Source organism: Triplophysa dalaica, chromosome 21 (genome assembly GCF_015846415.1).
Source record: "Triplophysa dalaica isolate WHDGS20190420 chromosome 21, ASM1584641v1, whole genome shotgun sequence".
In the NCBI taxonomy this organism is placed as follows: domain Eukaryota; kingdom Metazoa; phylum Chordata; class Actinopteri; order Cypriniformes; family Nemacheilidae; genus Triplophysa; species Triplophysa dalaica.
Window position 1 is genome coordinate 1,232,775 of NC_079562.1, and position 13,954 is coordinate 1,246,728.

The 13,954-nt window shown below is 39.8% G+C and overlaps 1 protein-coding gene across 3 annotated transcripts in view; it reads right to left on the minus strand.

Annotated features, from left to right (window-relative positions):
• The window catches only part of sptbn1 (spectrin, beta, non-erythrocytic 1), a 62,040-nt gene that overhangs the window by 31,095 nt on the left and 16,991 nt on the right, over nt 1–13,954 (minus strand). The window contains exon 2 of one of the 3 annotated variants that reach the window (XM_056734230.1): nt 8,748–8,960. In XM_056734230.1, coding sequence (XP_056590208.1) covers nt 8,748–8,892 — 145 coding nt within the window. In that variant the 5' untranslated portion in view covers nt 8,893–8,960. Of the gene's footprint in view, nt 1–1,824; nt 2,370–8,747; nt 8,961–13,954 lie in introns of those variants that run through there. The other 2 variants (XM_056734231.1, XM_056734232.1) reach the window with 2 other exon arrangements.

Here is a 13,954-nt window from a genome sequence, read left to right on the forward strand (position 1 = left end):
GTGAAAGCTCGCACAAGATCATACATGTCAACATGAGCATCAAACTGAAACTGAATCATGCCGTCATTACAGGCATCACATTTTTAAGTGCGCCGGGACCACAGATCACATGCTTAACTTGGAGCTAACATCTGTGAAGATGATTATCCTGTATAATGTAAAGAAATATCATCTTCATGCTGTGTGTATTTAAAAACAACTGTGCAATGGCAAAGATTAAAATGTTTAGGAAGACAACTTTTGCTATGATTTGAGCAAAATGTGGCATCAATAAAATCACAAATTAGGTTTTTATCCAATTAGCGTACTGTACTGTACACTTTAAGGTTCGTCAAAAAAATTTGCCATAACATAGAAGAACCTTTTGGTTCTATAAAGAACCTTTAACATTTGATGAGGGTTTAAGAATTTTCTTTGTGGCAAAAAAGGTTCTTCATATTATAAAAGGGTCAGAAAGAGATGTTCTTTAAAGGACCTTTGACTGAATGGTTCTTTGTGGAACCAAAAATGGTTCTTATATGGCCTCGGCTTTTACAACCTTTTAAGCAGCTTTATTTTTAAGAGTGTATCTTGAAATTAAGTAATATATCATTTAAAGCAATAAACACAGATTAGATCACTTTATTCTGAGTTTTTAATAATCAAAATTATAAAATAATGGATTAATGACCAATGGATTGACTCTATGTATCGTTTCATCCATCTCTCTCTATATCTATCTCTAACCATCCATCCATCTCTCTCTATATCTATCTCTATCCATCCATCCATCTCTCTCTATATCTATCTCTATCCATCCATCCATCTCTCTCTATATCTATCTCTATCCATCCATACATCCATCCACCCATCTCTCTCCATCTATCCCTCTATCCCTCTATCTATCTATATCTCTATCCATCCATCCATCCGTCCATCCATCTCTCTCTCTCCATCTATCCCTCTATCTATCTATCCATCCATCCATCTCTCTTTCTCTCTATCCATATATATTTTTATCCATCCATCTCTCTCTCTCTCTCTCCCCCTCCATCTATCAGTCTATCTATCCATCTATCTATCTATCTTGTTATTAATCACATTTCTACAGCGTCATGAACCGGCATCTCTTCTCAACATGTTTATGAAAGCGATATGTAAAGCCATGGGTCACAGAGAACTGTAAGCATTAAACACTAAGAGTCTGCACATTCACACTACAGTCACGGTAAACTCGGGTAATAGGGTAAACGTGTTAAAGTGCTGAGCGCAGAACATCTATCGATCGATCAATCCTGCAGAGGTGCATCTGAGCTTCTGTCCAAACACCAGCTGAATAAATACAACACAGCCCCTTAAAGTGTAGCAGCGTCAATAACGCTTGTGCATTTAACCCTGCAAGCCTTCTTTCCAGGTGTTCGAGCCGCGAATTAAAACAAAGGAGTCAGGCCTCACATGGATCTTTCGCCCATTTAAAAACAAACGGCCAGACTCATTAGCAGATGCTGTTGAAATGCGTATGAAGACCCTGCCACCGTCCCCCAGGTCAGCGGAACAAAACAACCGCTCCCACCTGACCGGATCTCTATTGTTGTCTATGACGACCCATTCAGGGCGAGACGCCCCCTTATTGACTGTTTTGGGGGGGGGGGGGAGGTGAGCGGAAGGCATGTTTGCATGCAAAAAAAAGCTTTAGGGGGGACTCTCTGAAGTCTTTACTTATTCTAAAAAACTACATCCAACAAATCCACAAACCCTCTCGAGCTGCGTTGAAAGACACACGTGGCATTGCAAAGGTGCAAGTTCTCCATCACGCTTAAGCATCACATAACAACGGTCGCTTACCTTGCAGCTGTTTGAAGCGCCCCTCGAGCTGGTTATAGTTGAAGGCCGTTTGCGCAGGGTAACTGGGCTCCTGATAAAAGCCCTCGGGCCCCCCGGACTCCCATTCCAAATCCATGATCCCTTACCGAGAGGCAAACTATTTCCAGATTCCTTCAAACCTCCCGGGAAACCACAGAACGGGACAGACGGAGAAAAAAAGAAAGAAAGGGATCCGCGCACAATCCCTTTACACTCCTGCCTCCGCAGCGCACGCTAAAACAAAAGGCATCCAGTTGTGAAATGCGAAAGGTCTCCGACCCTATCCAGCGTTCTCACAAGACACGCTCATGCTGCGGTGCGATTGTTCCGTTCTGTCCATTCAAAAGCAGCATCTCCCCCCTAACACACACAAATGCCCCTCCTCCTGTCCCACACCTCCCAAAAACCTTACAAACTTAACCAGGACACAAAAAATCCTGCAGCCTGTTTGGGACGCACAGACCAGCCCGGTCTGAAACTAAAGGAGGCAATGGAGAGGTTTTGTGACACCCAGCACAACTTCAACGGAGCAGAGGAGGCGGGCAAGAGGGTTATAATTTCATCAGCGGCCCAGCCAGTGTGTTTGCCGATGATGTCACCACCTCATTACAATGAAATGAGAGGAGGAGGAGATGGGCCGTACCACGTCTCCAGAAAGAAACGGGGGTGGAGGCTAAACAGGAAGTCACCCCTGTTTCCACGCATTGTTATTCTGGTCATGAAGGACCGATACAAGTCTCATAATAAACCCGGAATGTCGTTCTTGGAATGTCCGACTGACCCGTATCCTGTCTAAAACACGGCTAACAACCATCCAGTTACAGACGTCCCCCTGCTCCTCCGTCTGTTGCAAGATGAGGAGAGACATCCACAATGAATGCAGACTTTGAACTACTTCTCAGAGTTTGGGGATTAAATTGCACTCCCCTGCTAAACAAATATCTGCTAATTCCCGCTCGGGAATCTCACACGGTGGTGTCGGGAGTCGTAAAAATACACAGATGAATTCACATGGAGAAAATTACAAATGCATTTATGATGGCGAATAGATCCTGTCTGCTTTGCTTTAGACATGACAGAAAACAGGACTGCTTTAAGCACCCACGAGTCTTAACCGGATAGTATGCGCAAAAACAAAAAACTCTGTAACCCTGTATTTATTCATGTTGTTCTTATGTGGATCACAACAGAAGATATTTTGAGAAACGTCTCGAATATAATGAAAGTCAATGGGGTTCAGGGTTGTTCGGTTGGGGACATTCTTCTAAATATCTTCTTTTGTGTTCTGCAGAAGATAGTCATACAGGTTTGACATGACATGTGAGTGATTAAATGATGACATCTTTTTCATTTTTGGGCGAACTGTGGAATGGTACGACAAATAGAGTATCAAACAATGATAGTCCTGGTTTGTCTAATCCCGATAGATAGCAAAATATTCATAGAAACGAACACCCTAAAAAGACCCTAAAAACACCGCCGCAACAGAACATCCCTTACAACACCCTAACCAAAAGTACACTGCCTGCACCATGTTAAAATGATAGAAATTACTATAGTACTTTAAATAAACCTCGTCTTTATCAACCCAAATATTTTATCGAAAAATCTTGGTTTTACTATCACACAGACAGTTTGATTTTTGTTGTGACCATCATCACCTTCTCCTCCATCATCTTCACAGAACCATGAGATACCAAAAATGTGACCCAACGTGTCCCATGATCATGTATTTCTGAACGAAACAATGTTGAATTACATTCAGCGTGGGATCGGGGCCCGAGGGTGTTACGCCTATTTGGGATGTTTGTGCAGAAACACAGACGACTGTTATCATTGTGAAGTCACAAGATGCCCACGTGTCCCCCTACGGCCCGACAGCCCTCGCAATTCACCTCCGTCTACACTTCTGCTCTGTGTCAAAAGCGAATCTGAAATCCTTCACGCCCGCTGACTTTCAGCTGTGGAGAAGTGAGAAGGGAGGGGAACTTCCTGGAAGACCGTTTATACATCTACGGTTCATCTCTCTTTAAAGTCCCAGTGAAATAAAAATTGACAACGCCTATTTTTTCATGAAATTTTGCAGCGTTTATTGTAAATATGTGGTTCATTCTCTTTTTTAAATTCCTGTGCACTCATAATCTTTAGTTAAAATCTGAAAATGCACTTCCTGTTATGACTATCCATCTCAAATGAGGTATGTAAGACGCCGTGGGCGGAGCATCCGGGAACTCCTCCCTTTCAACTGTCAGCCTGCTCCCAGATGCATTTCAAAATACCACAGCTGTTTTTACACATCAAATCGCAGAGAAAGACTAAAGCCACGCCTGCCTATTTGTCTCATTCGAAAATTCCATTTAACTCGGAAATTCGTCAAAATACGGAAGTAAAAACGATCGCAACTTCTGGTTCACGGGACTTTAAGCATCACAGCCGAGGAAATAACCTGACGAAACAATGAACAACAGATATGCAAAAGTTATATGAACGTTACACGTCGGGCCTCCGAGAAATAAAGAAATAAAACAAGGAAAGAATTGGGAATGCGTATCCCGCCACGGCCCTGGTGCATTCTGAATTCTTTTTGTTTTCTTGTTTCTTGAGTCCAGCCTTAAGTCTCTTTGACATTCTGATCTTAAGATCCTTGGATCCAAAACTTCACGACTTATGTTCTGTCCTGTCCGTATTTACGTATGTATAAGATGTTACCTGATATTGCAGAAGACTAAAGAAATATGAACAATACGACAACGACGCTCATGCAACATTTTCTCAGAAATTCATGTCAGATGTGTTGTTTTATACACACGATGGAATAAATGTACGTAGCTATGGTTGTTTTCATTGGCGCTGATACAACGGGCCCCTTTGGCAAGCCGACGGAGACACAATTCACCGTGCAATTTCACATGATCTTAAAAAACGCTCTTGCACAATCCCACAATTCCACAGGGAGCGTAAGAACACAACTCCACTTCTTTGACACCAAGCTCAAAAGTGCTGCTTTCAGCAAACCGGATTGATTTCACCGCTGATAGCATGTGCGTGAAAGGTTTGGAAGCTTGAAATGGATCTAATGCTCTCTCAAAGCTGAAATTGTGGCGATATTTTACAGACATCTGGCCGACAAACGCAGCAGAGGAAGGAAAAAGGAAGGATTGAGGTTTTGTGGGAGTTTCCGTCAAATTATGACCATACAAACACGCAACACAAGACATTCCATAAACTCGTAATCCATCCCACAATTCTAACATGTATTAATGCTTAAGCAAATATTATACTTGGTACATGAGCGTTTAAATAAGAATACGTTCGTCGGATGACTAAAATATCCTTTTTGTGCCTCCTAAACAACAATGAGACGAAATTGAGAGCACACAAAATCTTTTGATATCTGAGAAAAAGGACAGCAACAATGTTTCTCAAAGTGTCTCAGACTGTGCTCAGATCTGCCGCGACACAGAAGACGAGTCGAAGATGTCAACGTTTCTCATCTCGTCCGAGATCTAATCATCTAAAACATTTGATTTCAAAGCGACAAACTCGGTAGGTCAACAATAGTCTCATTTGTTTTCACTTAGCTTTCACATTAAGACTTTGGAGAAATATCTAAGACCGAGTTGAATCGTTATTCCTTGGGGAAAGAAAGGAAGGTTCTTGCGTGAATGAAATGAGTTTTGCGAGATGGGCCCACGGCAACTCGAGCAGACCGACATCCCGCTCATTTATTATTCACCAAACCTGTCAATAATTTAGATGCTGGCGTTTCATTGGAGGAAACACTAGTATGTTCCCTCACAAACCTACACCTGACACAACCTCTAATGTGTGTGCGTGTAGGAAACTAAGCAACTGAGGGTCTATTAATAATATATGGATTCTTAAAGACCAATTTTAGACATTATACAGTAAAGATCTGTGTACTATCTGAAACAACATCTTGTGATAAACACAAGACATGTTTACAGTACAGACGTTCTGTTTTCTCCTCCTATCACAATTAAACGGCTGGTTTTGTATCAATCTGGCATCCCTGAGCCGTGGGTTGTTTGGGGGGGTTGGATGTCGGAACGCTGGCCCTTCTTTTACTCCAGCACATGGTCCACATTAGGGTGGTATGCCGACTCAGATTCCTGACTTATCAGACCTCTGGGAGGAGAGCTGGCGTGATATCAGACTTCCCATCTGATCCACGGACAGACCCGAGTTTAAGAGTTTCCTGCACATATAAACATCTCGTGAAATGTTGGAGGTTTATAGTAGAGTATGAAGAAGGGGCGGTTTGAACGTGAGCGCTGCATACTTTCAGTTCCTGTTTTGGCATAAGTATCTGTTGAGGGCTGTTGTTAGAAAGTCAGTCTGTGAAGTTGAGGTTAAACGACTTTACAACCTATTTAACTCATGTAACGCTATTTAATTTCTAAATAAAACAGCGTGTTTGAATGGCTATAAATATCAAGAGGCCGGGTTTAAATTGATGTGATGTGAACAGTCGATGTTGTAATGCCAGAATGGAAGTGAACCAGAGTGTGCGGTGGATTGTGGGGGAATAAAACTTTCTGAAACACACACTTTCTTTTTGCTGTTTCCCAAATGTCTTTTAAATAATTTGTTGTTTGATCCAAGACGTATTTTTATCGTATTAATGTTATCCGGCATTAAATAACCGTATTAACTATCTCTAAGTAGATTCAGCATACGGACAATCGTAAATAAATACAATATCGTAATATTGCAAAAACAGAAATCTTTCATTGAGAAACCAAGAAGAAACAAGAAAGTTTTGGTAAACCCATATGATGAAATACTGTGGTACGGTTTACTATAGTAAACTGCTGTTAATTATAGTGTTTTATAATATATGGGTCCTATTTCCAGGATGATTGTACAGAATGACAGAGACAGACTGAACCAAAAAAACGAGAGAGAGAGAGAGAGAGAGAGAGAGAGAGGGAGAGAGACAGAGAGAGAGAGAGAGAGAGGGAGAGAGAGAGAGGGAGAGAGAGAGGGGGAGAGAGAGAGAGAGAGAGAGAGGGAGAGAGAGAGAGAGAGAGAGAGAGAGAGAGAGAGGGAGAGAGAGTATGCTCTGCTGCCCAGGAATGCAGGAAAAAACGGAATCACGTGAAATGAAGACGCTTGCAGGAATGCTGGGGGCTTTTCACAACTCTAAAAACGGATTGTGTTTTTTGTCCGAGCGGAAGAGAGAAGAAGAGATTTTACGCTCCGTCTTCTTCACTCCTGAAGTTTTTTCAGGTACATCTGTTTCAGCTCCAGTAGCCGGCCGGTGGCCTTAAGTGCATTCTCCTCTCCTCTATCCGCTCGCTCATAAACAATATCACACCTCAGTAAACACAGCAGCTCAAGAGCACAGTTCACGGCCGACGAGATGGAAAACAGAAGAGGGAAATATGCTACTGCCATCCACAACATTACGGGAATAAAGTCATAAAGGAAAACAATGAAACACATCCCACATACAAACTGACTTAACTTTAAATATGTGGAGACTATACAATTTATATAATATATACATCCCTAATCTCATACACTTTCTATAATGTACACACACAATTTGAAGGTTTCCACAAGCGTCAATCCTCACAGTTTCTTACAATTTTGACACTGGCCCACAAAACCAGTCTGAAGGGAAGATTTATAGTAATCGCCAAAAATATACTAAGTGGATCAAAATAATCGATTTCTCATTTTGGGCCTGAAAATCATTATGATATTAAAGGGCTGGTTCACACAAAAATAAAATGTCTGTCATCATTTTCTCACCCTATAAATGTCTTTGTTCAGTTAAACACAAAGGAAGATATTTGTAAGAATGCAATTTTCAGTTCTGTGACATCATCCACTACAATAGTATGAAAAAAATATTGTATATTATTTTGTTCGGATGAACACAATGTGAAATATTTAAAAAATTTAGGAACACAGACAGTTCCGGGGCACCTTTGACTATCCTTTATCTAATTGAACATAGCTAACATTCTTCCAAATATCTTTCTCTGTGTTCATCAGAACACAGTCATTTATAAAGGTATGAACTGACATGAGGGTGAGCAAATGATGACACTATTTTCATTTTTGGGTGAACTGTTCCTTTAAGATGTAAATTTCCACTGTAAATATGACAATTTTTGAGAGTAATATTCAATGCTAAGCACTTCATTTAGACAAGCTAGACATGCTTTTTTTGCAGCATCAACTTCACGATTTACAAGTAGTTGTCTCTCGGCCAAATATGATGAAAATCTTAATTTCGAAACATTTACGCTTAAGACTTTTTCTTTTCGTTTTGTTTGTCGTCCAGGGTCACAAATGTATTCAATGAGATAAACTTTCACACACACTCGACATGAATCCTGAACTTTCCTTGTCTCCGTCACAGTTTCTCTCATTCCTGTTTATCCTAAAACACGAATCCGGTTCCATTCAGGAAGTGTTTAACTCAAATTCCCTGTTGAAAAAAACAGCATATGCTGGTTTGGTATGTTTTGATGCTGTTTTTTTCAACAGGGTTAGCTTCTACAATAACTAGCATTAAGTATCATGAATAAAACATCTTGATAAAATGATTTTCCGTAATGCATTCTATTTCCCCTATACAGCGGTCACATATATTCTGTGTCTCACGATAGTGTTGAGCTGTGAATTTTAAATCGAGTAAATGCTTCAGAAAATCATACGCCCACAGTGTTTCTCCACAGCCCGTAGCAGCTCTCCCACACACAGAAGCATTGTCAGGTGCGGGTGGGTGTAAAGCACTTAAAGCTACTCAAACCTGCGTGAAAAAAAGGCCTCCTGGTAATAATAATTGTCCTCTCTAATGTTTTTGAGCTCAGCCGATAAAATGACCCCTCAAGGTTCTAATGGAGCCCCGCGTGTGACGTCCTCACCTGCCAGAGCTTTGATGCGAGAGCGCTCGAATAATCGGGCTGAGCTGTTCTCATTGTCCCACTCGTCATCCCAGCGGTTGTTGACGCTGTCCTGGTACGTCTGCTGGATGTCCATGTGTTCGTATTCTGCGGCTACTGTCGTCATCCTGACCTCTGACCTTACGCCTTTTCACCGTGCACACTTCCTCATGGACGGCTTCCTATGAAGCCCTGCTGAAAGAGAGAGAGGTCAAGGGTCAGTACAGTTACGTACATAACGTCACAGGTTGATGCTGCAAAACATTGATTGTGTTCCGTTTTCATTAAGATCATATTATTATTCATCTAACTTAATTTATAATGAGCTGTTTAGCTTTTTAATCAAAGTTGGATTAAAAAGCTCAAATAAAATGAACTTAACTTTAATGAGAATGTTTACGTATTTGTACTGTAAAACGGGGCAAAAACAATGAGCAATAAAATGACATAATAATTGATAAATATATTTACTTAAGAAGCAAAACGATACAAGATGTCCTGCTATCAGAGAAATCTAACAAAATGAGAGGTTTTTGATGTGAGCCAGACAAAGATGTCTGCCATCGGGGTGAGAAAGATAGTCTCATTCAAAAGAAAAAACAAGATTATTTTTTCATACCCCATCTTTTTCATGTTTGAAGTAAAATAATATCGAAAGGATTTTTGCTAGATTCCACGTATATCCATTTCGAGAAATGCTTCTCAAGGGAAAGTATATTGAGGATGTTTCCAAAAATGTGCTGGAAACAAGACCAAAAAACTTCTCACAGCAAATAATTATTTTACAAAATTACAAATATTAAATGAAATCGGTCAGTTTTGATTTAATACTGATCTCAGCACTGAATTTGTACATTTACGACCATTATTACAGACTACAGAAATCTACTGAAGTTTCATTCTGTTAATATATGACACGGTGCCATAAACACAGATATTTTTCCTGTTTTATTAAATCAGTAATTGAAAACTCTGATCTAAAGAGTCTGTGAGACACAGCTCTCTATTGTTCAGTCTGTCCTGCTGACCCCTGCAAATAAATCCACTGTGCTTCACATCACATCCCTCAACAGGACCTGATATTAAATCACGTCTCCATGATCTGAGCTGATGCTTTATGGATTTGCTGCCACCTTCTGGACGATCGGAGAACTGCTCTGTGGGATCTCTTAAAGCAACACTTCACCAACAGAATGAAAGTCAATGAAGGTCAATGTTGTTTGGTTAGCATTCAGGGAGAAAATAACTCAAAGGTTTGAAATGCCATGAAGATGAGTAAATCGATTTTGAGCTTTAACAGCAAATTTTCATTTTTAGGTGAACTATCGCTTTAAGTCATAACCTGTGACCATGTGACCCGTATAATAACCGTAACAAGACAATAGTGTTACTCTTCTCGTAAATAGTCTCGCCCTGTTATGCTGAATTCAGCCCTATTGCCCTAATCGAAAGCACCAGTGTGCATTGAAAGGCCTGTGTGAATGTGATCTTGATGACATCACAAATACCTCTCATATGTGTGTACATTGTGTACGTGTGCACGGATTCCCACTCGTCAGCAGTCTGCCCTCATGATACCCACTGCCACGCCCGCCCGCCCGTGTGAGGCCCTCAGCTAACCAGGCAAACGCCGCAGTGTTTCATGCACGGATAGCTGCGTCGAGGCCCCGTGTCTGAAAAAACAGCGTTTGTTCTTCTAATTGCTGCCATACGGCTTCACTTCACTACAACATAAAGTATGGCGCTGTATTCAGTCTTCTGATGCCTCCCACACAACGCCGAATCTCACAGCCCACATCTCTCTCCTCTCAGCTGCGTGAGAGAAGCGTGTCTCTAAAATCTCACAGACGACATTCGGATATGATTCCCTGCAGAACATCTGAGAGCTTTTATCGTGATAGTAACACCCGTGTCCCAGAAACGGACTTTGCCTAAATATAACCGTGCCACTGGGGTGCGCTTTAACTTCAGAAGTCGAGCACGTCTGCAGCCGCAGAAAGAGATGACACAGAAAGGAAGGACAAAGACATCACAGTCCATCTCCAAAATACTTCTGCAATATACCGTGGTATTACGCTACGGTTTATGCCAGATGAGATTACAATTTACAACATCCCACGTGAAAACATTCTGCACTATACTAGAACATTTACTATAGTAAACGGTGGTAAAATTCATATTAGTATAACTAATACGTACAAATTACCATTAAACAGTATTTCTGAACCTTACTACTGTACTATGGTTTACTGCCGTACTTTTGTAGTAAATAATTTAAAAAATACTATATTGAACTATTATTTATTGTAGAGTACCGTAGTATTTTTCAACATGGGATGGTACATGTATAAAAAGATGTTCCCATAGTACCTTGACCAAAAAAATCTATTTTTTTTAACACTGAATCAATATTGGCACTTTAAAGTAGTGATCGACTGATATTGAGTTTTTATAACCGATACAGATACTAATTATTTGCACGATTATGTGCCTGATAACGATATACGGGATTGATGTTTATTTACTGTTACACAGTTTTTATTTATAAAGCAGCAGCAACACTGATATTAACAACAGGAAAAATAAAGTAGAAAGTCTAATGAACGTTGACGGCAGGGGAGTCGCATCAATTTTGCGGCCATGATCATTCATTTTAAATAAGAGTTTTATTATGTAAATGGTCTTTTAAATAGGCTAAAAAGACTGAAATTACATTAATACATGGTCAGAAAAGTGATAAACAAAACTGCGTATGCCTCATTGGATTTCTCAACTAGTATGTTATGTCAAAATTAATCCTATTTTTCGGCCTAGAGATGTGAACATAATATTTGTATATGCATGAACTGCATATTAACTTGCTTTGTTGTTGAAGTCTCATCTCAGAAGCTGTGATGTAATGGCGGTCCTGCACGCGCGGCTCTAAACGGCCACAAGATGGAGTTTATCGGTGAATCCGATATTAGAAAATGGATACACGATTATGGAAATGCGTTTAAATGTCAGGGGAAATATCGTAAGAACGATATATAGGTCGATCTTATGGTACTACCATAATATTTAAACGCTTAAATAAAGTGATACACATGGACAGACAGCTTCTAAATTTGCATTAAATGAAAAACCAACTTTTAAACTGCATGAGACATGACATGAGAAGATAAATTGCAGATATCCGGTGCATGTAATGCATATGGAGGCTTTCTCATGTCAATACCTCAGATGGACTGATGGCTTTGTCCGGCTAAAAGAGCACACGCACGCATCTTATTGATTTCCAGCATCTCTTAGATACACTAAGTCAAGTGAACACTCGTCTTGTGCAGTAAAAGCTTCAGTCAGACGCTCTCTGATATATGGACACATCACCGCCTCTCAGTCCACCGGAAAACACACAGTGAAGTTCATGTGATGTTAAGAGGTCAAGTCTGTTCCAGCTTTCTGCAATTATGTGTTTTATTAAAAGAAAAGAAAAAAACGACATTAAGAACACATTATATATGCATGTAGTATATTAGAGCAATCTTTGATAACCAATAGCAAACAGATCAAGTGCAGTTTACTTCAATATTGACTAAAGCAAGTTTCAAATACTGTAGTTAATAGACATTTTAATAAATTATACTATAGTATTTTTCATGCAGGATGAACTTTATGATAATATTTACAAGGCAAAATACCCCTAGAATTATTAACCATGATTTTACTATAGTAAAATTAAAACAACCATGTTTTTGTAAGATTAATTAACACAGTTGTACTACAACTTTCATGACTAAATGACTAAATTAGTTGCTGTGGTAAGTCAATGGTAAAGTTGAGGTTACTATGTTTTTAGAGCAAATACAATAGTAAAACTATCATTAATGTAGTAAAGCCATGGTTGATATGAGTAAAGTATAAAGCAAATCTTTAAATGCTTAAAACTATGATACATGTACCATTGTGTACCGTGTTTTTATAAACACACACACACACACACACACAAAAATCTATATTTTTACAAATATTACACAAAAGCCATGGCATAATACAGGAGAATAAACAGCTCGGAGCAACGCAGCAGCTTTCTGTGAATGTGTGTGACTGCAGATCAGTCTCATCCTGAGGATTGATGCGTGCCATTATATCAACACTCTTATTGTGTGATAGATGATACAGGTACAGTTAAGACCAGAGCCCAGCGACACACATTTTGCGGAGGTCAAAACTAACGTTAGCATGCGTGCATCACTGATACAGTCAGAAGAACGTTTTATAACATCCATGAGTCTGTCGAGACAAGATCCTGTGTCAAAGTCACGCTGTGTCACAAGTCACCGCTCTCTCTCTCTCTCTCTCTCTCCCTCTCCTCTCTCCTCTCCCTCTCCCTCTCCTCTCCCTCTCCCTCTCCCTCTCTCAAAGAGCATTACGGTCAATTTCACCTTCTGTTTCTCTACACAGATGTTATTAGCTGCTAAACGACAGCATGAGGATCTTTCATCCAATTGTTTTGACATTACATCTGCACACAGAGACAGCAAGATGAGACACCGTTGTTTCATAAAGCATCCGCACAATAATCATTATTTTGGTTTTGCATTTACATGTACTGTAAGCCTTTTACACTCATGCATTTGGCAAAACTCTTGTTTTTAAAGATGTACATTCAAGGTATTCCTCCCACATGATAAAATACAAAAGTATAATACAATAAGCTGTAAAAAGATCAATAACATATTGTTCAATATTATAGTACTGAAACTGCAATTTACTGTATCATTATGATCTATACCGTATACATAAACTGTACTGTAGTATGCTTTAATATTTACTATAGTAGACTGCAGTGTTCTGTTATAGTGAATTGATCAACTGTAGTCAACTCGTAGCCAATATTTAAATATTAAAGTTTATAAAAACAATATTATCTAGGTAGCAATTGTTTTTCTTTCGTATCGTGACGTGTATCCGAGTGAAATAACTTCTGAAATGAGAAAAACATTTAGGGCAGGACTTCAATTCGTTCATCGAATACTGATTGGATCATTAAAAGTTGGGTGTTGCCAACATAACAGAGTAAGATTTGTAGGGCTGCAACTTGCCTTCTCCCAAAATGTTGTGGATGTTTCTCTAATTAACACACGAAGGCCGAGTCGATTCATGCGTGTCAAATTAGAAGCAGCCAACAATAGTCTCTCCCATACGTG